The following is a 27673-nucleotide window of genomic DNA, read 5'->3' as shown; positions in this document are numbered from 1 at the left end:
CAGAAGTACTAGCAAAGAGTAATTATGTTGCTTTGAGGCAAAACTTAAAATGATCTTGATAGAAGATTACAAAGATCACCTCCTTTTCCCTCAATGATCCGAGTGGCTTCCAAATCCTTAACAACAAAATGGTAAACTATGTTAGATATTCTACAACTTGACTTATAAGCCTTTAACAAAATGGTAAACTAAGTTAGATATTCTACAAAATGGTATCTGCTAGTTGCAACAAATTTGGAAAAAGGAATATGAATAAATGAATTAAATTTCTTATATTAGCCAAAGAAATGAACATGCATCAAATCCACGAAATAAATAACAATTTAAACTACTAATCCCCTGCTCAAGTACCTGATTTTGTTCGGAAGCGATAACAGCAGGATTAGGTGACAACGCTTCCTTTTGCATCCCATCTTGTGTTATCAAAACTGAAGGGGCAGAAAATGACGTTCCCATGTCTTAGATTTCTAAATTTTAATTTCTTTACGCTCTCCAAATTTAAGATAATTTTGACAATTAGGCAATCTATTCTGTGACCTATGACAGTAGATTACTGGAATAAACCAAATAAAATTCTTTCCAACCAGTAATTAAAAGCATACCAGGGAAGCCATGGGATGTCGTTTGTCCTATGGCCAAGTTCAAAGATGCATCTATTGGTTGTGTAGAGGTCTGCATTTTATCTCCTGTACTATCATCTAGCTTTTCAGTCGTTAAAGAATTTGGGCTACTTTTATGTTCTAAAGCAAATGCAGACCAATCAATTTTGGAGGAAGGCAGCGTCCTTAGCATCTCCTCTGTTGCCTTCGATCGCACTCTTCGTAATTCCTCCTGGATATTCCATGAGCCATTGCCTGGAGATTCCCTTTTCAGCTGCATTCAATTTTCAGCACATGAACCATAATAAACCGAGTCAGCAGAATGCAGAAAAGATAATAGTTTTGAATGTTTTGTGTTGTTTATAGCTTTAGCTTTTTTGCTAAAAAGCAAAAAACTACCTTAGAAAGTGTTACCAAACAAGCCTAATACATCTAAAAAAATATTCTTTTTTCCCTTCTATTTCTAATCTATTAGAACTACAAACACAAGGGGGAAAGTAGTACAAGATTGTTCCTATTTACCAAAAAGTATGATGACATTGTTCCCATGAATATATGTGATTTAACTTACCACTGACTCTAAAGTGCAAGGATGATTACCAGATAAAGAAAGAAAACGGAATAAATCGCTTCCTTTCTTACATAGATGCTTTATAAGTTGAAAAATTAAAGAAATTCAAGCTTAAAGGATGAACTCCATTTTGCAAATATATATATATATATATATATATATATATATATATATATATATATATATATATATATATATCATATTCTAAAAGCCAACATGGCCATACATACTCATGTATGCTTAGCATGATTTTTTTTTTTTTTTTTTTAAGTAATAAACCAATCTCATTGAAAGCATAAGGCACCCTAAGAGCATTCCCAACAGCTACCCTAAAGCTATTTCCCTTCCTTAAATATAGGAAAAATCTTTTAAAAAAAAAAAAAAACCACTTACGGCAGCTTTCTTATAGGTTCCCTAAATATTGGGTATGCTACAGTGCTACCCAATGTGTAGGGAAACTCTTCCTATACATTATTTTAATACAAAATATCACCTGGTTAGCTAGGCCAAGGTTTGCTCTCTGATCTCTAAAGGAGGTTGGGAATCATAAATTTGAAGATGTTCAATCGCGCTTCGCTAGGTAAATGATTGTAGCTTTATGGGATTGAGAGAGATGCGTGGTGGACTCCAAATACGATAGCTTAGAGCACTAGCAGCAGATTCCCAACCATTTTCCCTAAATTTAAGGAACAAAACTACTTTTTACTTCCATATAAAAAAATACCCCACAATAGATTCCCTTACATTTCTCTATATCAATTAAATATTGTTTTTTTACTCTTATTCTATTCTTTTTCTCTCTTTCCTACTTTTTCTCTCTTCCCTATATCAATTAATTATACTTTTTTTATATTAAAATAATACATAGGGAAGGAATAGTACTTATCAAAAAATATATATATATATAGGGAAGGAATAGTAGACATGTATACATAGGGAATTACTATTCATTCCCAACCCCCTCATCTAAATATAGGGTATCTGCTGTGGGAGGTTTTTTGATGCTTTTCATGAAATTTTCCCTAAATATAGGGAAGGGAACCAATATAGGGTAACTGCTACTAGTGCTCTTATGGGGGCGAGTGGTACTCTCTTGAGCAGGTAAGAGAGTCTTTGGGGGTGGGGGTGTGGAAGAACATCAAAAAAGGTTGGGAATCTTTCTCAAGCTTTACTAGATTTGTTGTGGGGGATGGAACAAAGATTAGTTTTTGCCATGATTTGTGGTGTGGGGACAGAGCTCTTAAGGTAGCTTTTCCAGCTTTATTTGGTATTGCTCGAGTAGAGGACGCCTCTATTACAGATAATTTGGAGTCTTTGGGCGATTCCAACCAATGGAACCTGAACTTTACTAGAGAGACACATGATTGGGATGTGGATGTTTTTGCTTCCTTTTTCTAGTTGTTGCATACAGTTAAAGTGTGAAAAGGTAATGAAGACAAGATGTGGTGTGTCTCCTCAAGAATTTTGCTCCTTGGCTTGCTCTGGAGGTAGTCGCTTCCCCTGGAAAAGTGTTTGGCGCACTCGGGCTCCTTCAAGAGCGGCCTTTTTTGCATGATCAGCGGGTCTTGGCAAGATTCTTACCCTGGACAATCTCAAGAAACGGCATGTTATCGTGATAAACAAATGCTACATGTGTAAGAAGATTAGGGAGTATGTGGACCTTCTTCGTCTTCACTGCGACGTGGCTTCTTCTTTGTGTAGTTCTCTCTTCGGTTGTTTCGGGATGTCTTGGGTTATGCCCAAACGGGTTATCGACTGCTTGCTTGTTGGTGGTCCTCTGGAAGGCCAAAGAGTGCTGCGGCGTGAAAAAATGGCGCCTATCTACCTCTTTTGGTGTTTATGGAGGGAAATGAAAAATAAGAGTTTTGAGGATTTGGAAAGAACCTTAAAGGAGATTTCATCCTCTTTTTACCATACATTGTACCTTTGGACTACGGCTTATGTGTACCCTTTGTCATTTAGCTTTGATAACTTTCTTGCTCGCTTTTTTCATTCTAATTAGGTGTTTCCTTTGTATACTCCCAGTGTACTAAGAAGCACCTTATGCTTTTAATGAGATTGGTTTCTTATTTATAAAAAAAGAATTTTGCAAAAAAATGTAAGAATATTTAATTAGTATAAGGAAAGATGAAGGAAGTAATTATACAGTGTATTTGAATAGGAAAGCAAAAAGTAATTTTGTTCCCTAAATTTAGGGAAAATCAAAGGGAAGCTGGGGAGAATGCTCTAAATACACAAGAAGTATACAAAAAGAACTACCTAACTAGAAAGAGCAAAACGAACAAGAAAGTCACTAGAACTAATTGACAGAGGAAACACATACGCCACCATCCAAAGATACAAAGTTTCAAAGAACAAAGATATAATTTTCCCCAAAGTCCCCTCCCTCCCTCCCTCCCTCTCTCTCTCTCTCCAGAGCGTGTAGGCGCGTCCTGACATCCCTAGGCTGTAGTTGGCTTCTTCAGCAATGACGTTAGTTTTGTTTTTCTTTTTCGTATTCTTTGATGCCTTTATCTAGATGGTTCTTTGTGGAAGCTAAATTGTTTCAGTATTATGCGTTTTCGAAAGGAGTAGGGGCATTGTGCATTCTGTATCCATGGGTAGAGTGACTATACTGGTTGCTGGCTACCATGGAGTAGTTGCTTGAATCAGAGGCATCAAAGGAGTTTATGAAGTCTCCAGAGTGGGTTCTAAAGCTTTTATTGTCCAGAGATGTGTGTAGCCCTCGTCGCCGGCAGTTCCAGGGGCGTCTCTGGTTTGGTCTTCTTCTTCCAAGGGAGGGTCTAGCAGCTTGAAGGTGGATCCTAGCCGAGTTCCTACCTCTAAGCCGTTCAATTTTCCCCCCTCGCCGGCTCCGGTGTCTCTTCTTCCTATGGTCCAGGCTGCTTCGCCGGATTTTGTTCCTCTGCTGAGCAGTCCTGGCGGTGCTTCTCTAGTGGTATCTCAACGCACTGTGGGTGCTTCTCTGGCAGTGCTTCCAGTTTCTCCTTCGGCTGCCTCTGCCTTGGTCAAGCCTTTTGGGGGGTTTAATTGGGCTTTGTCTCCTCCAAGACCGTTCTCCTCAGTATTTGAGTGTTCTCCCCAGTTTTTACCTGGGATGTCTTGGAAGGATCAGCAATGCAAGTTGGGTGTTACTTCGAAGAGGGATGGAGAGGTTGTCCACCCCAAGGCAGTGCAAGTTGTTAGGTCATGTTTTTGCACGATGGGGATTTCTTTCGTGGGGTCTGTGGAGGGTTTTCTCGATTTCTTGACTTTGGTAATTGAGGGGCAGAACTCGGTCTCTATTCCTAAGAAGAAATGGAATAGAGAGATCAAGAATCTAGAATGCTCGATCAATTTCGATGCTTAGGGTGTGGGTTCCAGCAGGGTTAGAGACAAGAGATCGAGGGTTTAATGTAGCCTTTCTTGGGTTTTTTCAGGTTTCTTTTTTTGTTTTCTGTTTTTCTTTTGTTTTGGTGCCTTTTTTGTTTACTCCATGTATACCTAGGAGCGCCTTTAAGCTTTTTTAATGCTATTTCGTTTATTACCTATAAAAATTAAAAAAAGATGTGCGAACAAACTAGGACGCTATTTGGCGCGGAATATGGTGGTGGTGGACCTGGTGGTCGGAGGGACTTCATGGTTGTTTAGAAAGGAGGAGGGAAGGGTTGGTCAGGCTTTGTACGCATGTTGAGGACTATAAAAAATTTTCAGACATCCTTCAGTGATGACCAGAAAGTTCCTCCGTCTCACTCAAACGAGTCGGCGCCAGCGGTGATCAACTACATTTCTCACTTTCCTGACCCACAATTTAATAAATTCCCCCTTTAAATTATAATTTATCATCCTGGCAGAATTCATTCAAAAAAACTGAGCATATATTTTTCTGAAGTGTCCACATACTTTTCATCATGAAACAAGGCCTAGTTTCCAAATTCACTTACTATCAATTCAAATACTTAAGTGTTAATACTACCCATCATAACGAAAGGAATAAAAGAATCCGCATCAAACACTATAAAAATATACAGAAAATAATTTTGCTAAGGCACCTTCAAAGAGGACGTAGATTTCCCACCAACAGAATATGGAGTTTCTTCCTTGTACAGCTGTATCCCTATTGGTGATGAATATTTACATTCAATATGGTTTGCAGAAGGAGAGGACCATGGAGGACGTCCCTGCATGTACGTTCTGGCCATATCCACTGGTGAGCCCACTTCAACTTCGGTAAACTGCATCATTAAGAATCAGTTTTAAGATGCAACCAACAGGGTACTATGCTTACATAAACAAGCTTTTTATGTTGCAATAATTGTACTCCAGTGCCTTTTCTTTAAAAAAAATAAAAATAAAATCTAAATCACTAAGGTGGTAAATATCACAAACATTTGACATATCTAACAATTTTCTAATGCAGACTCCTGGAGGCATCAGCGGTTATAATTGATACATTTTTAGCCTTTAGATTCAATATATTTCTATTTCATTTAAAGAGTAGACATAGACATTTATCACCTTCAATTATGAGCAATGCTAGGCTTCCAAAATATTTTACAAAAAAAAAAAAAAAAAAAAAAACTCTTACAAAGTGATGTGACACAACATGATTGAGAAGGAGATGAATCCAAATTTTGAGAAATTCAATCATGTTGTGCCACATCTCTTTGTAAGAGGATTTTTTTTTTTTGATAAGTAATAAATTTGATTAAAAAAAAAAAAAAAAAAAAGCGTAAGACACCCCTACGTACACAGGAAGTATACACAAGAACAAACAACACTACCTACAAGAAGAAACCCAAATAAACCCTCAACCCTAAGACCCTCAAACCCAGAACCCACATGGAGCATACACGCCACGGCACGTGAGCCTTGCCTTTCCCTCACCAAGAAAACACGCTTGCACCGCCGTAGTTAATAGAGCTATTTAGGTTCAACACCTCTCTCCTACCTTTGTTCTTTGGTCGTGTAAGCTTTACAATCCGAAGAAGGTCCTTTTTAATGGCATCCTGAAACTCCAAGGAGGGATCCTCAACCCCCTCACCATTCGATATCCTATCCTTGTCATCGACGGGAATGCCTGAGGAGCTACAGCCCAAATAGGAGGGAGAAACGACCGTCACTACAGGCAAGTGAGGACCATCCACAAAACCGATCATTGACTTGCGCCGAAGAAACCTTCGACAGCTGCTGGAGGTGAGGGACTGCTGAAGAAGAACATCCCTAAGACCTAAAGGGCCTTGACTTCAGAAAACCCCACGGGATAAAACCCACATCCGCACTTGTCGTGGTCTGGGTCTTCTTAACCGACTGTGACCTGTGAATCTCGTCCAGCGTAGGGGCCAGACCATCGACGACCGGACTTGACGGAGAGGACTGAATAATCAGGAAAACTTGGAGCTTCTTCGCAGACTGCGGCCTATGCACCACGTCCAACAGAGGGATGACATCCATCCGAGAATCCTCCTTGCCACCCAAAGAAATCCTCCTTGAATGAGAAGCACCAAAAGTAACAGACCCAATCATGGAACTTACCATAGCTAGAGAAGACCACTTCGGCTTGACTGAATCTAGCGCAAGCATCATGACAAAACTGGGCTGACCTGCCAAAAATCAGGACCAGTGCTCACCGGATCGAGCCCATCTCGTTCAACCTTCGAAAAAACCTCAAACCCAACCTCTGACAACCCCATCACCGAGTCTGCCACCGAAGAAAAAAATGCAAGCACCCCCAGAACCTGATGAAAAAGAATTACTCATTGGGTTAACACCAAAACCTTCCTCTGTCAAGACCTCCGGCGAAGATATCAAATCAACGGCTTCGCAGGCTCCTTCCCGACCCAAAGGACCACGCCCAAGACCTTTGGGCTACTGGGAAGACCTGAAAATGAGCTTGAACTCCTGACCCGACGACTTGCAAAAAGGTATAAGCTGGAGAATGGGCTTCTTGCTGCTAGCCTTGGCCCAAAATCCTTTGGGCTTAAAACCCAACCCAACTAAACGTCCCAAATAACTTATGTCCCGGTCTAACCCAAATCGACCAAATCCTATAAGCTTCTTCAAGCAACGATTGACAAAACTGCCTTTCGTCTTTTCATTGCTGCGCAGGAAGTTGCCGACGACGACCCAGAGGATGAAGACTCAAACTCAAAACAATTCACTGTCGATCTCACCTCCTCTCCACCATTCACCAACTCATTACAAGCCACCTTCGGTAGCAAATCAAGAGGGATCACCGACAAAGACCTCAAACCCACAACCTTCCCATCAACGCTAGCCGCCAAGTGTAGGACTTCCGCGAAAGAGTGACCGGACGAGAGAACCACCCCCTTCTGTTTACCCTCTGGAGCGAACACCATGGGTATCAGCGACCGATCCTTCGCCTGGAGAAACTCCATAAATTGCTGCAGCTCAACAGCAACTCGGGACCAACCCTAACCTTGACGGCCCTCCAGTAGCCAAATAACCCCTTTGCGACCTCCCTCAGCGAACACACCCACCTCAAGGCACCAGCCGGCCTTGCTACCACCCCCACGAACTATCAAAACTTTCACATCCTCGCAGAAGGACTTGACGAAATCCTTCTTCCCTGGATCCTTCATCGCCTCCTCTACCGTATCCTTCAACCAAACAGAACAATGGACGCCCAAAAAAATATTCCCAACGAACCCCTTCCTCCTTTCCTCCAAGCGAAGCTCGGACTCATCTGCCTTCACCGAAAAGGAGAAGGCTTTAGCTTCCATGGAGAAGTGGCACTCCATTACTAGCTAAACCAAAGCAGATGAAACTCGCGCTACTCTCGAAGCCATAACAAAGAGGCCGAGAAAAAAAGGAAGAAAAAAGAACTAGAAGACAAACACACCAAGACGACGATCGCACTCAGAGACGACTAGCCGGAGCAGATCCCTAGCAGGATGCGCCTACACATGCCACTGCTAGAGGAGATAGAGTTAGGAGAGAGTCGAGTCAAAGAAATAAAAAAATGCACAAGCTGGGAATCGAACCTCTTTGTAAGAGTTTTTTTTGAAAAATATTTTGTAACCCTAGCATCTCTTCAATTATAGCATCATTCCTTACATCAATTAGAGCTTTCTCTACAAGAAAATTTTACAAAAATATTGTGACATACATAGGCCTATGAATAATAAAGCAATAAACAACTATGAAACCCAATCCTGGATTAGGAAAAAAAAGGGGGGGGGGAACTACATAATCTCCCTCCAACTATTACCTCAATGTCCCCCAAATTAAAGAAAAAAACTGCAATTGACCCCTCAAACTACTTGCTCCTTTCCCTTAGCCCCAATGAGATGTATAAAATGCCTATTATAGCCCCAATGACATGTATTAAAATACCATTATACCCTTACATTAAAAAAGAATTCTTTGGTGTCTCCCACGGCTGGCCGTGGGTGATTCCATGGAGACTCACGGTTGAGTCCCCCTTTTTTTTTGGGATAATTGCACCATTGGTCCCTGTGGTATGCCATAATTATTTTTTACTCCCTATGGTTTAAAAAGTGCATGAGAGATCCTTGAAGTATGCAATAATTACAAATCGATTCCTGGCGTCAAATTCTGTAAAAATTTTTAACAGATTCCGTCAAATGCCACGTCAACGCCACGTGTCACCAACTTATTGGTGACACGTGGCACTGACATGTCCAATCTTAATAAAATAATATAAATTTATTAAAAAATAAATTAAAATACTTATTTAAAAAAAATTAAAATTCAAAAAAAAAACAAAAAACAAAAAAGAAAAATGGGGGCAAGGGGGTGGCGTGCGGCCACCCCCGGCCACTGGGGGTGGCCGTGCACCACCCCCAGAGGCCGCCTGGGGTGGCCATCGGGCCACCCCTAGATCTATTAGGGGTGGCCGCCCATTGGCTGGGGGTGGCCCAGCCACCCCAAGCCTACCCTTTTTTCTTCTTTTTTTTTAAAAAAAAAGAATAAGTTTATTTATTTATTTTTTAATAAATTTATATTTTTTTTATTAAAATGGACACGTGTCACTGACATGTAGGGCTAACAGATTCCGTCAAAATTGTGGATGGAAAATCGACCTAAGGAGTAAAACGTAATTATTGCATACTACAAGGACCTCTCATGAACTTTTTAAACCATAGGGAGTGAAAAATAATTATGGCATACCACAGGGACCAATGGTACAATTATCCCTTTTTTCTATGAGTAAGAAATTTCATTAAAAGCGCAAAGTGCGATCAAATACACAGGGAGTATACAAGAACGACAACTAAGAAGAAGAGGAAAACAATACAAGAAAATTATAATAACTAATCACTATAGGGGCAAGAAACGTAGCCGTCCAAGAGTACAAAGAATAAAAGAAAAAAGAAATGAGCTCCTCAATGGTTCTTTCTTTATCCTCGAACTATCTATCGTCGTGTTCCCTCCACAAGCACTATAGGAGACAACAGGGAACCATCTTCCACACAACCGCACTCCGAAACTGACCACCCGTCCACCAACAAGCGAATAGATCTACCACCCGACATGGCATAACTCAAGACAGACTGAAGCGACTAAAAATGGCATTCCAAAGAACGCAAGCGACCTCACAATAAAAGAGTAGATGATCCACAGACTCCCCATTCTTTTTACACATACAACATCTATCAATCACAATGACTTGCCTCTTTCTGAGATTATCCAAAGTAAGGATCTTCCCTAGAGCTGCCGCCCAAGCGAAAAATGCCACTTTTAAAGGAACCTTGGTCCGCCAAATACTTTTCCAAAGGAAATGAGCTGTCTCCTTGTAAGCAAGAATCTTATAGAGATCTAACATCAAACTTCCCTTTACAAGGAGACCACCAATGCTTGTCTTCCCCATCACAATCAAATATGATAGAACACATTAAGGTGAAGAAGGAAGCCAAGACGTCCACCTCACAATCGTAGGCCGCTCGAATGAACCTAACATCCCACTGAAAAGCTCTGTTCTTCAGAATCAAATGAGCTGCAACGAGCGAATTCTTGTCGCAAGCTATGTCATACAAACCTGGGAAAGCTTCCTTAAGGAGCATCTCTCAGCACCACACACCCACAGTTGGGTCCCCTTGCCGTTTGTTTGTTTTTATTATTTTTTTAAATCTAATACAAGGGTATTATTGTCATTTGGGTCACATGCGATTTTCCATCAGATTTCACTAAAACTTCTAACGGAGGGGGCTAAGTGAAAGGGGCAAGTAGTTTAGGGGGTCAATTGTAACCTTTTTTAGTTTGAGGGGGCATTGCAATTGAGGTGAAACTTCAAGGGATAAGTATAATTTCCCAACAACAATAAAAAAATGAATCATTGCCTAAGGTGGACAAGAAGCACCCTCAAACATAAATTAAGCCCTAATTCTAGGTTCTCTTGCAAAACATCCTTCTATGTCTCAGTAGTCGAAAATGAGCAAGGGTTTCTCTAGACATCCCAAGGAGAAAAAAGCCACACTAGCAACCAAATGGAATGAAATATAAGCAAGAGCTTGGATGCTAGACATAACTACAAGGAAAGAAGATACTTGGATAAGTAGGCTTACTCAACTTAAAACGTATTGAAATTGACAAGACAGTAAAGTTATAATTAATACGTTTACCAGAAAGCACCAAGAAAGTAAAAAGAAGGTAAAGAATTGATGACCACTATTATGGACAAGATAAAACTCTAATAAAACTAGGATGGACATATAGCTTTCAAAAATGCACTCATGTTTTCTTACTTATCAAAAAAAAAATGCACTCATGTTAAAAACAACAGAATAGTTAATACGAATCAAACTACTAAGAGAGCACAGATGGAGGGTCCAAATGAATAAATTAGGTGGAAATTCTAGAAAACTATGAACAAATCAATCCAAGGATTCCCTAGAGAACCACAAGCATAGTAAAGTACAGAAAGCTTAGTAGAAGTTGTATGAGGTATATAAAAAAATATAGATTTGTAGAGAGGAACCCTATAATCTGCAATAGTAAAGAGTGACGATAGAAATCCTCAAGATTCAACTAGTCAATTCATATCATGCAAAATTTAAAACTACAATCATATATTACTAATCAAGACACCAAGATCCAACACAATATAATAACAATATATGTGTGTGCAAACAACACACCCCCCACTAAGAGACCATATGAATGAGTTACTAACCGGTGGCACCATAACAGAATTTAATGTGCAGGTTCCATGATCCAACTCTGACTTTGAATTTGTCAACTTCTTCTCCTTTAACCATTTTTTTGCCTCCATAATGGCTGTACTGCAGAGATCAGGCATGTCCATATCTGTAATATAATTAACACCCTAAGTCATACATTGGTATTCAGCAATTTTTTAGTTTTGTAAGCAATACCACTGCCAACTGTACTGTTGAGTATCTCACTTGGTCTCCCATCCTCTGCAACTTCAGTGGTGGGATAATCCACAACTCTTGATTTAATAATCATTATTAATCGAGTGCATTCTTCCCTGGTCAAAGGTGAGAACCCCAAACTTGAAGTCAAATAAGTAAGAAAGACTAAAAAAAAATGAATATTCCACAGAAATGTTATATGTCAATACCCACATAGCAGAACTAGTCCTACCATTTCGTTTCATGCTCTTACACATGGTTCAGGATAATGGCTGTTTAAAGTTGTCAACAAACTGGTGTTCCATCAACATTATATATATATAAAATAATAATTAAGCTCCAGTAGAAAAGCATAGAAAGGCAAAACCCTAGTACATTGGAATTATACAACAGAAACCCCCCTATTCAGGAGAAAAAGAATAACAAAAGTTTAAAAACTCAAAAACACTATAAATAAAAAATTTAATAATTTAATAAAATAAAAAAAAATAAAAATAAAAATAGCAAATTTTTGTGTGCTGATATCTACATGTAAGGCTATCTCCAGTAGTTAGAGTTAAAATAGCTACTCAAAAAGTGTCAATCTCTACTTTAACCACCGGCTATCTTAAAAACACTCTAACAATAATTTCTATCCCACTCTTCATTTTCTTAAAATATTATTTTTTAATATTTTTCTTTATTTCTTTATTTCTTTTCGCTTCTCCCTCTCACTCTCCGGTCTCCCCCAACCCCAACCCATCTCCCCAAACAACCAACTTCCGGCCAAAACACTCTCCGGTCACTCCTCCTTGCTGGTGGGTTCAGTAGAATTCCACAACAACAACAAACACAAATTCTTACAAGGTTGATTACACGGCCTCAGGCTGTGTGAGTTACACTGGCAACCCATTAACAGTCACGCCAAGATCGGGCTCAGCCTGAGCCTCTGACGATGCAAACACCTTGAACCCAACTCTCCGGGGCCGAGCCCAGCTCGTACTCGGGCGAGTCCTAGCAAACTCGGGCACCAAGTTCTTGCCCTGAGATGAGTCAAACTAAGAGACGCCATGGATCAAAAGCTCTCCGAGAAATCTTGCCCTGAAGCTGGAAGAATTATTAAGAAGAAGAACAAGGAGGTGGCGATTGGTCGAATCTAAGTTGTAATATTCTTTGGGATCTGAGAGGCTGACCCATAACCGGTCGATCTCTTCCATCCCCATCCCCAACAACCGGCCAACCCCATCAAACCACCCTTGCCCACCCACACCCAAGACCCATAACCGATCGATCTCTTCCGTCCCCATCCCCAACAATCGGCCAACCCCATCAAACCCACAACCAAACCACCCTTGCCCACCCACACCCAAGACCCATAACCGGTCGATGGTGGCTAGTGCAGTCGAAGGTCCCTTGTCGGTGGTGCGGTTACGAGCCAGAAAGCGAGCTGGTGAGTCCCCTCCACGGTCCCATTCGCGCCGATCGACTCGTCTACAGTGCCGAGTAAGCTGGAGAACGATCAGAATGCCTCGCCGGTGGAGAGGGCGAGGCTGAGAGAGGTCGGAGGTGCGTCCGGGGCGACGAAGCTATTGGCCTTTTCCTTGTCCACTGCTCGTTGGGGATGACGGAGAGACCGATGGAGAGGGACAGAGAGACAAAGAGGGATAAGGGGGGAGAGAGAAAATATCAATAAAATATTTTGACTTGTGTGAACAGTGAATAGGCAACTCTGCCTATTCACTGTTCAATGTTAGATGAAAATGTTTACTCTAGCTATTCTGCTGGAGAGCAAAAAAGAGCCAAAATAGTTAGATTTAACCATTTTAGTTAGAACAGCATGTCTGCTGGAGATAGCCTAAAGGGGGTTGAATATAATCTTTCTCGACTCTACCACCAAAGTCTCTCTATCTTCAAAGCTCCATGCATTCCATTCTCTCCAAATACAACACATTAAAAATAAAGAAGCCAAACACCAAACTTCCAAAATGTTACGACGCCCCTCTTGACCTCTCCAACTCACCAACAACTCTCACCTTTCTAGGCATAACCCAGCCAATACCAAACAAATTAAAAAGCGAGCTCCATAAATCTCTTTCTACTTCACAATGAAGAAGGTAATCGATGGACTCCACACTCTTCTTGCATATACAATACCAATCCACCACATGACGTTCCGCTTCCTCAGGTTATCCAACGTCAAAATTTTTCCTAATGTTGTGGTTCACAAAAAAAATGCCATTCTTGAAAGAGCCATAACTCTCCAAATACTCTTCCAAGGAAACGGGGAACTCGTAAGTATGGTTAACACATGATTATATGACTTTGCTTCAAATTTATACCTTTTGAAAGAAATCCAACATATTCTATCCACATCTCATTGCCTTACTCTAAGAGAATATAACATCTCCAAAAAAGAGGAAACCAAATCCACATCCCAATACAGTACTGATCTAGTAAAATTATATTCCATTGAATACCTTAATTTCAGAATTGCATATGATCCGCCACCCACACGTCCTTACAACGTGCGATACTAAACAAGTCCGGATAAGATATCTTCAATGGTTGCTCCCCACACCACACAATCCAAAATAATACATTTGACCCATCACCCACCTCATATCTAACAAATTTGAAAAAGTTTCCTAGCCCCTCCTTACATATTTCCACACTCCCACTCCAAATGACCATGTTACCTCCTTAGAACACTAACCTCCCCTTAAACTATCATATTTAGTTTTTTTTTTTTTTTTTTTGATAAGTAATAAGCCAATCTCATTAAAAGCGTAACACGTCCCTTAGTACACTGGGAGTATACAAAAGGAAACACCTAACTAGATAAACAATTATCATATTTAGTTTCTATCTCCAATCTCCACAAAGCCTCCCTCTCCTTGACATAACATCATAACCGTATATCTAATAGGGCTCGATTAAATGAATAAAGCGTATCAGGTACATATGAAGTATACAAAAGAAACCACTCAGCTAGTAGGGGCAAAAAGAACAAGAAAATCATGATAACAAATCACCAAAGGAGAAACAAAAGCAACTGTCTAAAGATACAATGTATTGAAAAATAAAGACTAAATCTCCTCCAAAGTCTTCTCATGGTCCTCAAAACTTCTATCATTCATTTCCCTCCATAGACACCACAAAAAGCATGAAGGAACCATCTTCCACACAGCAACACTTCGAGTATTGCCAGTAGTCCACCAACAAGTATACAAATTGACTACTTGTCTAGGCATGACCCAAGACAACCCAAATCGACTAAATAAATATTCCAAATGGCACAAGCAACTTCACAACGAAGTAGAAGATGGTCCACAGACTCCTTATTCCTTTTGCACAAACAAAACCAATCAATCCCAATGACGGGCCGCTTTCGAAGATTTTCTATGGTTAGGATCTTTCCTAGGGCCGCCTACCAACCAAAAAAGGCCACCCTCAACAGAACCTTAGTTTGCCAAACACTCCCTTATTTTTGTAGAATTAGAAATCATTGACCTATTAATAAATAAAGAATCCACCAAGTTACTTCTTCGGTGCGAATTTGCCACCCGATGAAAAATTTATTGTTTTTATCTCCCTCTCTCAACCACAGGACCTGACCTCTACCTCCAACTCACTTCTTCAAAAATGATAACTCTCTCCAATTCTTTAGAAAAATCTTCCTTCCTCAACCTTTCAGCCTCAATTAAAGGTCGTCCCTCTGCAATAAAATCCAGCTCCCATATACCATCCAGAAGATCTTTCTTTTTTTTCTTTTATAAGTAATGTCAAATTTTATTAAAAGCGAGAGTCATCCCAAAGTGCAAAGGAAATATACAAAAAGAACCCCTAGAAAGAGAAAACAAAAAGGAAACAAAGAACCACAAAAGCCCACAACAATAACCACAACGCAACCCCCCACCCTCACCCTTGAAACCCAGCATAACTACAAGAAGACACCCCCAAAAACACAACCAAAACCTAAGAAGACTGACAGAGCCCTCTTCCCTTTGCCACAGCTGGAGCCTTCAAAATTAATGGAACATTCCAAGTTTTTGAGTTCCCAGCTACGTTTTGTGCCATGTTTGGAAGGAGTAGCCAAGACCTCTTAACAATGTTCCTTATCAAGAGTTGTCAAGAGATTCAGTAATTGATTCCCATCACCTTCACAAGAAATCCCCAACATAGGGCCAACCTCCATCGCACCTTGCACAATCTCGGATACCCCTTAGCCGAATACCCACACGGCTAGATCTTTCTTTTCCTTCCCTACATTTCCAAACACCTCCTCATTCCATTTCTCTAAGTCTAATTTCAAGGCTTTCAACTTACACGTCAGTACATAGCTAGGAGATACTTGAAAATTATATGACAACCACCATATTTTCAACTAATCCACAAAGTCCTTTGATTTTAACCACATATTTTTAAATTGAAAGTACCTATTGCCACCACCCGATACACTACAATCCAGCATCAAAGGAAAATGTTCCGACGGGATCCTAGAGTCTCCTTTGAGAAACATTAGGAAATTGTTCTTCCCATTCCAGAGATTAGAGAAACCTATCAATTCTAGACCATGACTGCAAATCACGATTATTAGACCAAGTAAAATTCTCACCTACAAGTGGGATGTCCATGAGTCCCTGATCAAATATAAATTTTGGAAACTCCAATATAACTACTGATTGTCTCGCTTGATTTTTCACATAAAAATCACCTCCAATACACCACAACAACTCCCACCAACTCATAATGCCAACCAATTCTTCCCAAAGATACCTCCTTTTCAACATCAACATTTGGAGCATACACCCCCGCAAACACCCATTCAACATTATCAATAACAATTCTAAAAGAAAATGCTACTGAAATTACATTTTAATTACACTATTCAGGATAAAACATGAGCAGTGCCAAAAATTATGATTACTTACAAACAAACATGCATAGACACACCATGCACCAGTGTGGCTCTTTCTTCCACCCTCACAATTACTTCTAAGGGGCCCCTCTTTTAATCCAACTGCTAATAACAATTCCCTCCCATATTCTTAGGTATGATGTAAGATATTAAAGTTCAGCTACAACTTAAAGCCAAATACAACTACATATAATATCATCTTCGTTTCCCTTGATCATAAACTGATGCAGAAGATTTTTCTCATATTATTGCATCAGTACACCAAAGTCCAAGATTCCAAGTGTAGGAGACAATCATATGTGTTCAGAAGGGTCAAAAAGATCTACTATTAGAGTGGACAAACTGTTAAGTCAAGCTATACTATTTTTTGCCATAATTTTTGAGTCCAAAAAACAAGGATACTTTAAAAATGTCTTATACTACGTATAAATAACAAAACATAGAGTAGATGCTTTTGAAAAAATAAATTGATAATTCTTTAGGTGAACCTTGTGTATACTTCCTATATAATTAACGTCACTCTTTTAACTAATAAAATGTTCTTTTGATAAGCAGAGAAATTTTATAAAAAGCGTAAAGGTGCCCCTAAGCATATAGGAAGTATAAATTAAAAAAAAAAAAAAAAAAAAAAAAAAAAAAAAGAAGAAGAAGAAGAAGAAGAAGAAGAAACCTAGCAATCTATGAAAAATCATACACAATTGAGTAGGGAATAACCAAGTAGAAATCCACACTTTAAAAAAATTTAAAAAATAAAAAGAAAATCTTAATTACCTTGAGAAGGTCTCCTTCATAAGTAACTGTTCAATTAGACACTTTGACTCACTCTTGCAAACTGGGGTTTGGGGCTCCTTCCTGAACCACTTGATCATCTCCGATGACCCATCCTTCTGATATAAATATAAAAATCACTCACATGTCTAAAATAAACATATTCACCCTTTGTCCTAAATTATTGTCCCACTTGAAAATGTAAAAGTTCTAAGGAAACCAGTAATAAATGAGTTTCACCTGCCTCCATTTTTCTACTTTCTAATATTACCCTTTACTTTTACCTTGAAAAGTGAAAATGCAATTGTGTTTTCTTCTAAGAAATACAATTGACAAAGGTTATCATAGGAACTGTAAAAAAATAATTGTTACCTTTTCTGATAATGAACAAATATTTTGAGACAGCTACAAAAGGAAATGTAGACTATTATTTAGAAACAGAGGGAGTAGTTGTCTTAATATAGAGCATGATACAAGGAGAATAAAGTGTTTATGCGGCAAGAAAGAGTGTTTTAAGAATACTCATTATCAAGGTAAACTTTCTGGAAGATATTAGGCCTCGTTTGGTTAGCGGAATAATTCCTTGGAATGGAATGACTATTTCATTAAAATACCTATTTCTTTATTTGGTAGAGACTTATTCCTAGGAATAACTATTCCATGGGAATAATTATTCCCTTACGAAGAGGAATAGACAACCTTTTCAAAAAAAACATATTTTTCTTTAATTTTTTCAAACTAAACTTTTTTAAAAACAAAGAATTGGCCTTAGAATTGGGGTGGTGCAACTATCCCCGGGGTTCGCTTTAGGTGGCCGGCCGCCCATAGATTGAACATTTCTTTTGAAAAAAAAAAGATTTGAGTTTTTTAAAAAAATTAGAAATTATGTGGGTTTTTTAGTAATTTTGGTTCAATTCCAATTGTGGTATACGTGTTGTCACCAAACTAGGGAATTGGAATAATTATTCAATTCCACTATTCTTCATTTCTAATAATAACAATTCATTTTCCTAATGAAATATCCATTCTGCGTACCAAACGAAGCCTTGTCAGCAAGGCTAAACCCAGATTAGAAGCCAATAGGAAAACATGTCGAGAGCAATCTACTAAAGAAGTCAGCAAAAGCATCAGTCACTGCTTTTATGTATTAGCACTGAATAGTAATTATGCTTAATATAAACATATCACTTAATGCATCTTTAAGTACACAGAATATAAAAAGAGACACTCATTTTAATTTTCCAACAAAAATTATTTCTCTATAGCTCCAACAAGAAGTCATATTTTTCCTAAATACTTTCTACAATATTGAAATATCACAAAACTTGGTAGATAAATGATTAAAGTTTAGAAACCCTTCAGGAGGAGTGAAAGGTGAATGGTTTAACCCCCCATTGCCCCCCACACCCCCCCCCCCCCCCCCCCCCCCCCAGCGGTGGGCGCACAAAAGGAAAATGCACCTATCTTGATGGAAAATCCATATCTATATTGGATGGACGAGGAATTTAGACAAAAGGAATAGACAGAAGATCTGCAGGAATTTCAGCCTTTGTAAGAGTTTCCATCTCAAATGGGTAATTGCTATCAAAATTGAGCATAATGCCCTTATTATCAATTGGGCTGATATAACCATAAAAAATTAAGTTTTCAGAGGCCATGGAAAGGGGGAATCCAAAGAGAGAGGACTATTTCTTGGAGCAACATGTAGTGCCCTAAGAGTAGGACATCCTAAAATTGAAATTCATGGGAATATCAACCAGACCATACTGCATATAGCCTTCATTTAGTCTTGTATCCGATCTAAAATTGTCTGGACTTACAATGAGTTTTTGTTGCAAAGGGGAAAAATACAACTTATCTTTTTTTTATATAAGTAATAGAGATTTTATAAAAAAAAATAAATAAATAAATAAATAAAAACATAAGACGCCCCTAAGTACACAGGCAGTATACATAGGAAGCACCTAACGAAAAACCCAAAGAAAACAACAGAAAACCACAAAACCCAAAAAGCCCTCAAACCCGACAAGCTGTATTTTTATAAATACAACTTCTATTTTTATAAGTTAGGTCAGATAAGTTGTTTTATTATAAGTACAACTTGCATTTTTATAAGTTTTATTTATAAAATTACAACTTATCTGACCCAATTGTTGATTAGCAAAACAGCTCAGCAACTGCTGGAAGAACTACAATGGCTGACTCTTTGCATCCTTACTGATTTGTTAACACAAATATACTTATGGTTTATGTATAAACATCAAAATATTTGGTATAAAGGTCAGTCATATTCCTATAGTAAAATCACCCAATTCTCAAAACAAAACCACTGCTCTAACACATAATAATAATAATGCAGTTACCTGTGTCGATCCATTAGCCCTCCGGGTAGAGATATCATCATCATCATTATTCTCAATATCATCCTCTGCAGAAAAAGTTAAAAAGCAATACTGTAAAAAGGATCTGAAAGAAAAAGCCAATTCTTTTTCCTGCCTAGCTGGAGTAGAATAACTGCTAAAAATTTATGCCTAATTATTAAAAGAGATATGGGAGACACGAATTGATTCATATCAAAAGCATATGCTTCAATCTTGTTGAAAAAGTCACAGAGCTAAAAACAGAAAAGCTAAAGGCCCTCAAAAACTAGAGTCACTTATGTCTCTAATAGTAAATATACTGGCAGAAACCAAATAAGCCCTAAATGAAAACATCTTACATATTGTGAAGCAACTGTAAATGTTGAAACTAGTTAGTTGGCATGGGATGACCATAAGTGGAAATAAAATATATAATATGCACCTCAATCATTGATGAACTAAATTGAAATATTTAGTTTGTCTATGCAATTGGACAGGGAAAAATAAAGGTTACCTAACTCAGCAGCAATATGACCCAATTAACTACTGCACTGTAGATCTATCAAAATTTTAAAAAAAGTTGACAGAGCAACTAAAAGATTCTAGAGAAACTAGTGTCAATAATGATGCAAGAGTGTATTGGACAAGCAAACAAGCCTCCGACTAAAAATTATTTCCCACATCAATGGAATCAAGATAAACTCAAAAAAAAAGCCCACCAATTTTAACACGCTAGGTATAAGAAATGGCAAATAGTGTTTGTCCGCAAATTTATATTTCTTTTTTTTATATAAGTATTCCAATCTCATTAGAAAGTGCAAAAAGAGGCAACCCTAGTACATAGGAAGAATACGAGAGAAGAGGACAAAAGTCCAAAATTCAGAAAAACTAGAAAAATGCGGGCTATTGTACGGCGACTTCTGTGTATAAAGGAATTTAAACAAACATTCTTAAGCTCTACCACTGACATCACGCGATTTTCAAAGTTCCTTGCATTCCGTTCTCTCCAATGTGCCACATTAAGCAAAACCGAGTCATCCTCAAAACTTCTAAGATGTTACGGCTTCTAAGATGACCTCTCCAACTTGCCAGCAACTCTATTACCCTTCTAGACATGTCAAACCCATAATTCTCTTGTCACTTCACAATGAAGAAGAAGATGATTTATCAACTCCCCACTCTCTTCTTGCACATACAACACCAATCCACCACTATGACATTCATATTCCTCAAATTATTCAAAGTCAAGATCTTTCCTAGTGTCGTCGTCCACCCAAAGAGCGCCACTCTCGAAAGACCTTAACTTTTTTTTTATAAGTAGTAAAAGTTTTATTAAAAAAAGCGTAAGGCGCCCTTAAGTACACAAGAAGTATACCCATGAACAATCAAACCAGCCCACAAAAGAAACCCAACAAACCCGCAAGGACCTAAAGCCCTCAAGCCCGAAACCCACATGGATCACTCAACGCTACAACATGTGAGTCTTGCCTTTCTATCGCCAAGAGGTCGTGCTAGCATCGTCATAATTAATGGAGCTTTTCATATTCAATAGCTCCCTCCTACCTTTGGTCTTTGGACGCGTAACCTTTACTTCTCGATGAAAATCCTCTTCAATGGCATCCAAAATGCTAAGGACGGATCCTCGTCCTCAACACCATCCAACGGCCAATCCAAGGGCATGTCGGGAGGAAAAACACCCAAAGGGACAGGGGAGTCTCCATCCTCCTCATCCCAAACCTCGTCTCCCTAATCCCACACAATAATCTCCCCAAACGGACCAATCAAAAGACCTTAACTCTCCAAATACTCTTCCAAGGAAATGGGAAACCAGCAGAAATGGACAACGCATGATAAAAAGACCTTACTTCAAACTTCCGCTTTTTGGAGGGGATCCAACATATTTTATCCTTACTGCCTTGCCTCAATCTGATAGAGTACAAAATATCAAAGAAAGAAATTTTTTTTTTGATAAGTAATAACTTGGTTTTATTAAAAGCGTCAGGCGCCCCTTAGTACACCGGCAGTATACAAGAGAAAACGCAATGCTGGAAAACGAAAAAAAAACAGCCCAAAAAAAAGAAAGAAAGAAACCCACCACACAAACCCACAAGAACCTAAGCCTACAAGCACAAAGAACCCCAATCCAACCCACAAGGAACACACAAGAAACCCACCCAAAAACCCACAGAAACCTACACCCTAAAACACAACAACCGCAGCCCACAAGCAACCCACAAACTACAGAACCTGAGCCTTTCCTCTCCTACTCCTAGAATGCACACTCGCAACGTTGTAGTTTATGGAGTTCTTCAGATTCTGCAGTTCTCTCCTTCCTTTGATCTTATACCACTTCCCCATACTACCTTGATGAAAATCTTCCTCAATGGCATCCAACAAAGCCAGGGTCGAATCTTCATCCTCAGCACCATCCGACTCCTACTCCAAGTGTAAGTCGGGAGGAAAAACGCCCAAGGGGTGAGGAGAATCACCTTCCTCTCCCTGATCCCACAAAACAATCTCCCTAGATGGGCTAAACCCTACCGGCCACTCCTGAGATTAGATCAAACCATTCGTATTGGGAGTCTCACCCTTGTCAATGGTCAACGATTTGCAGCTGTTCAAGGGGGAGGGAACTCTCGGGAGCAAGAACCCGCGCCGAAGACCCACTCCTCCACTTGGCATCGGTAGGTTTTTAACCACAGTCCCGACCAAAGCCTGAGAAGATGTACCCAAACACTGCGTCATCGGCGACCTCAAAGCTGTCATTGCCTCATCAATCAAGGAAATATCCAACTTACTAGCGTTGGCCTTCGATTTCCGTTGATACCTCATGACCGATTGGGTTTCAGACGGGTAAATGGGAGCCCCACTATCCGCCATCACCGGAAGAGACAAGCGAATCCTTTCTCCCAACGCAGCCGCCCCCAAAGAGGGACCTACAAATCCTTTAGAGTCCGAACCCAACCCCCCAAGCAGACACGGGGTTGAGTCACAAACTGACACATCCGACCGCAGGTTGGGCTTCGTCGCCCACTCTGAGATGAACGGATCTTCAACCACCGCCGTGCACAAGCTAGGACTTGCGCCGGAGAACTCGCCAGTATCCGACAGCCCTCCACCCATGCCAATCGTCGTCTTCACCTCCGACCTAGACCCATCTTGCCGGGCCAAAGCAGAATGAGCGAAGAAAACCGAAAGAACCCCCCATCAACAACGAGCCTGACTTGAACACCGGAAGAGTAGAAGACGACCCATCCAACGCTTCCGGCGCCGAAGAACCCAATCCCGACATTTCAAAGTCCAACCCCGCTTCGTTGAGTCCACAAACCTTATCCGGGAAAGACCTCTTAGCCTTCTTGGGGTTGGGCTTAAGGCCCAACTTCCTAGAACCATCCCTACAGCGTGGCCTTCTAAACACAGCAGATGAGAACCTGCACCGGCCCAGTTTCAGCCCAACAGAAGAAATCCTGTTCCAGCCCACGTTAGACCCACTCACCCAATCCAGCCATACACCAACCTGCTCAAGGATCTTTCTGCAGAATGAGACATCGCAGTCCCTTGTTCTGCACTATCTGCCTTTTCGAACACTGGAGCCATCGACACAAAGGTCTTTACCCACCGGATCAAAATGGTTTCTCTCCCAAGCGGAACAATCCACCGCCCGCCGGACTACCGCGCAAGACCGCTCCTTTATCGGGAATTGCTCCTCCTCGCACCAGGCCACCTCCTCCTGCGAGACCAGAATCCGGCCACCAAAAGCATGGATGGTTGGCAGCGAGCGAACCGCCTCCGCGAAAGACAGTGGACCCGCTGCATTTCCCATACAATCCCCCACCTTCTTCCCCCTTGCCTTCTCCTCCGGCGAGGAAACACCGAACCCGCACCCTACCGAAGAACCAAGAACTTCTATAGCCTTATGCAACTCACTAATAAACTTGAGCCAACCCCAATCACCCCGCCCCTCAGGAATACGAAGGAACCCTCTCTGAACGCCCACCCCATAGACCGCTACCTCCACAAACCGGCCATTAGTGTTACCTCCAATACGAACTATCGTCACCTTCGCTCCCTCCCTGAAAGATTTGACAAAATCAGACAGACCATGACCACCCATCACCACCTCCATAGTCGAAACCAGCCATTCGATGCACTGGTTACTGAGGAGTACCGCACCGGAATAAAATTTCCACTTTTCTTCCACCCTTAGCACTGACGCCCCTTCAATAACCGAGAAAGCAAACGCTTTTGCCTCCACCAGAAATCGTCTATCCATCCCTCAACTTCTCACCATGTCCAAGCTCCCAGAAAGAGAACCCTACCAGAATCAATTATGTAGACCATCTGAATGTCATGTAGCTTCAACTCCGAGGAAGAAAATGACCAAGTCCACCTCCCAATCATGCATTGGTCTAATAAAATATATATTCCATTGAAGAATTCCATTAAAGAATTTACATCTTGTGTACTTAGGTTGCGGCCTCTCTACACTTTTAATGAATATACATTATTTATTGGGGAAAAAAAAAAAGAATTCCATTAAAGAATTGCATATGATCAGCCACCCACGCCTCCTTACACTGTGCAATACTTAACAATTCTGGGAAAAAAAAACTGCCTTTAGAAGCTGGTCCCCACACCACAAATCATGTCAAAATCTGATATTGGACCCATCTCTCACCTACCAAAACCTCTCCCCACCCCCATTCTTATACATGTCCACACTCCTGCTCCAAAAAGCCCCACTACCTCCTTAAAACACCAACCTCCCCTCGTGCTATCATATTTGGTTTCCACCACCAATATCCACAAAGCATCCCTCTCTATAGCATAACGACATAACCATTTTTCCAGGAGAGCTCGGTCAAATTGAATCAGATGTCTTACCCCCGAACCGTCTAATAGCAACAGAGAACAAATCTTCAACCAATTGACTAAATGGAACTTAAACTCGTCACCAATTCCACCCCACAAAAAGTACCTCTAAAGCTTTTCAATCCATCTAGCCACATATACAAGAATGGGGAAAATGGACAAATAAAAAGTAGGCAAATTGGGGGGAAAAAAATGTACTTTTAATCAAAGTCAACCTACCTCCCATCGACCAATAACGCCTTTTACAACCAGCCAAACAATGTTCCATTTTTTCAACAATACCATTCCATATAGATGTAGTCTTATACGAAACTCCCAAAGGAAGACCCAAATACTTCATTGGCAAAGATGCCACCCTACAACCAAGAATACTATCCAAGCCTTCTATATCTACCACATTTCTAACGAGAACTAAATCTGATTTAGATAAATTAATCTTCAACCCAGAAACCACTTCAAAACATAGGAAAGACAATGCAAAGGACGAAGTTGATCATGATTTTCCTCACAAAAAAAAAAATAAAAATATCACCCATAAACAAAAGATGAGACACTAAAAACTCGTCATTATTTCTTGACCCAACAAAAAACCTGATAAGAGCCCCCTGTCCACTGTGGCAGAACATGCTCTTTTTACAAGTTCACCGATACCTAGGGTCTACTAGCACTCTCTTTGTGCATGTAGAGCCACATCCTAAACTTCCACTGAGTGGCCTGCCAATAAGTGGACAACACTTTTTCTCGAACCAACCAATCACCAATCCTCTACATTTCACAATTCAAAACCACACTCCAAGAACTAATCGAGTGACCCCAACTGCACCCACCCATCATCCAAATCACTACACCTGCCCTTGTTTCATTTCAATGAAAATATACCCTTTCTCCACCTTTGTTTATCTTCATATTCTGCAACTTGCTCAAGGGGCGCAAGCTTTCTTAATGAGATTGGTTTCTTACTTATCAAAATATATATATATATATATTCTGCAACTTGCTATTCATCGATAAACAAAACAACATGCTAGTACGCTTTTACCACTCCACAAACACCACAGACACCACCACCAATTCTTCAGAGACTAAACCTAACAAAACTAACACAAGGGGTGGAAGCCTCGAGTAAGTTTGTTCCTCATGCAATATCTATTGATATAATTTCTTTCCTATTCTTTTGGCAACAAAAAAATAATGATCTGTCCATATTCTTTACAAATCAAAACCTTCAAATCCATCGGTTTGTGGGGGTCTCGTATGTGGGTTTTGAGGAGCAGTTTATGGCAATTCTGACAACTATTGAAGCTAGTCGTAGTCATCAGGGCTTGGCCTCAAGTTCTAAACTAGGGAACAAAGGTAGTAGATAGCTAAGAAGGTTGGAGTGTTCCATCAATTATGATTCATAAGGTGAGAGCTCAAGCCATGGTAAAGGTAAGGCAAGGGGGTTATCAGCTCTTTATGAAGCCTAAATTGTTATCCTGGAACATGAAAGGGTTGAATGAGGGGGATAAATGACTGAGGGTGAGAAAATTAATCAAAGAGTGGAAGGTGGATATTGTCTATTTCCAAGAAACGAAGCTTGAAGTCATGTCTCGTAGAGTTGTGCGTAGCTTATGGGGCTGCTATCATGTAGATCGGTGTTGTTTGGACTCCAGAGGGGCTTCAGGTTGTGTTTTGATTATGTGGAAAATGGTGTTGTGTGGAAGATGGTGTTGTTGTGTGGAAGATGGTGCATTTGTGCCTTTTATGGTGTCTATGGAGGTAAATGAATGACAGAAGTTTTATCAATAAAACTATTCTTACTTATCAAAAAAAATGAATGACAGAAGTTTTGAGGACCGTGAAAGGACTTCAGAGGAGATTAAGTCTTTATTTTCCAACACTATCTTTGGACAGCTGTTTTTGTTTCCCCTTTATTGATTAGTTATAATGAGTTCCTTGTTCGTATTGCTCCTACTAGTTAGGTTCTTTTTCTTTGTATACTTCATCTAAGAACGCCTTATGCTTTTAATGATATCTTAATTACTTATTAAAAAAAAACCTTCAAAAACTTGCAACGTAAAATTTGTTCTCAATCTAAATACAGTCATAATCTCCAATTGTTTCCAATTCCCTAGCTTGCTACTACATTTCAACAGCCAAGGCAGAAGCAAACCCGGACCACAACAGGACAGGGCATCTTCCTGCTTAGTCATAGAAGCAACCATCCCTTGATTGTTTCCATACTAAATAAGAGAGAAATTGACCATTGCGCATCCAAAACAACGCTAAGCTCATCGGTTTGCTTTCTACCCGTCATTTTCATTAAATATTCCAAAAATTAAAATGCCCCAACCGCATTTCCTCCAACACTTTCCTCAACTTCTAAACACAAAACCGTAAAACAATAATAATTCAAAATAAACTGCTTCCACAACCTGTTTTCATCACCTTAACCATGACCTAAAACCCTAGAATTTACCACCCCCTCCCCCAAACCGTTCTCAATCAAATTTCCTGCCGAATACATGAAATAACGGTAGATAAAATGCACATACCGGAACCTGAATCGCCACTGGACGACGAGGCAGAAGAGGACGAGGACGAGGACGAGGGAGAGAAAACAGTGGAGAGTATCTTCCCGGCGCCGCTAGCAATGATACGAGTAGGCGAGTAGAGGAGCCTGGAGAGCCAACTAGGGTTTTCGGGACGATCCTGACTCACCAATCTTGGCCGCTCGTACGGAGTCCTCGACCCCGCCGCTCGCCTGGCTCGCACTATTTTCCCCCCTGATCGGGGCTCCACGTCTCGCCGAGATCTGAAAACGGTTGCCATAGTAACTAGAAGAGAGAGCGAGAGAGAAAAGTTAGTTGCAGAGTTTAAGGAGCACAGACTGACAGACACTTCCCGTCTCTGTCGTGCTTTCGGAGAGTGAGAGAGAGAGGCCGAGGCTGCGGATTTAATTCATAGAATTGAAGTCGTTGAGGCTCGTAGCGGTTATATTAGTTTAAACAGAGATTATTTCATGTACTTTTTGCGCACGTTAATTTTGAAAAAAAGAAAAAGAAAAATCACACAGATATGGGTTTACCCAATCTGGCCAATCAACAATAAGATTCCACATAGTACAGCTACTCTGTGACTATCCGGATATAAAAAAATTTATATAAATTTTTTTTTTCTGGTCGAAAAAAAAAAAAAAAAAAAAAAAAGCAAATATTCCATACTTTACTTTTTCACAAGGTGCTTTTAATGTTTTAGATAATCTCTATCCAAAATGATTACCGAAATGA

At 40.0% G+C, this 27673-nt stretch overlaps 1 protein-coding gene across 2 annotated transcripts in view; it reads right to left on the bottom strand.

The window, feature by feature from the left end:
* LOC133870187 (protein KAKU4) overlaps positions 1-27366 on the bottom strand; it is a 40988-nt gene extending 13622 nt beyond the window's left edge. Inside the window, exons 1-9 of one of the 2 annotated variants that reach the window (XM_062307253.1) lie at positions 26939-27366; positions 19536-19600; positions 17176-17291; positions 11538-11623; positions 11306-11439; positions 5202-5384; positions 603-873; positions 352-428; positions 71-116 (exon numbers count right to left, since the gene is read on the bottom strand). In XM_062307253.1, coding sequence (XP_062163237.1) covers positions 71-116; positions 352-428; positions 603-873; positions 5202-5384; positions 11306-11439; positions 11538-11623; positions 17176-17291; positions 19536-19600; positions 26939-27215 — 1255 coding nt within the window. In that variant the 5' untranslated portion in view covers positions 27216-27366. The remainder of the gene's footprint in view (positions 1-70; positions 117-351; positions 429-602; positions 874-5201; positions 5385-11305; positions 11440-11537; positions 11624-17175; positions 17292-19535; positions 19601-26938) is intronic. The other variant, XM_062307254.1, reaches the window with a different exon arrangement.
* Between the last annotated feature and the right edge of the window lie 307 nt (positions 27367-27673).

This window comes from Alnus glutinosa, chromosome 6 (genome assembly GCF_958979055.1).
Source record: "Alnus glutinosa chromosome 6, dhAlnGlut1.1, whole genome shotgun sequence".
Classification (NCBI taxonomy): domain Eukaryota; kingdom Viridiplantae; phylum Streptophyta; class Magnoliopsida; order Fagales; family Betulaceae; genus Alnus; species Alnus glutinosa.
The sequence above is the reverse complement of the archived record's forward strand: the minus strand, read 5'-3'. Positions and strand labels throughout refer to the sequence as shown.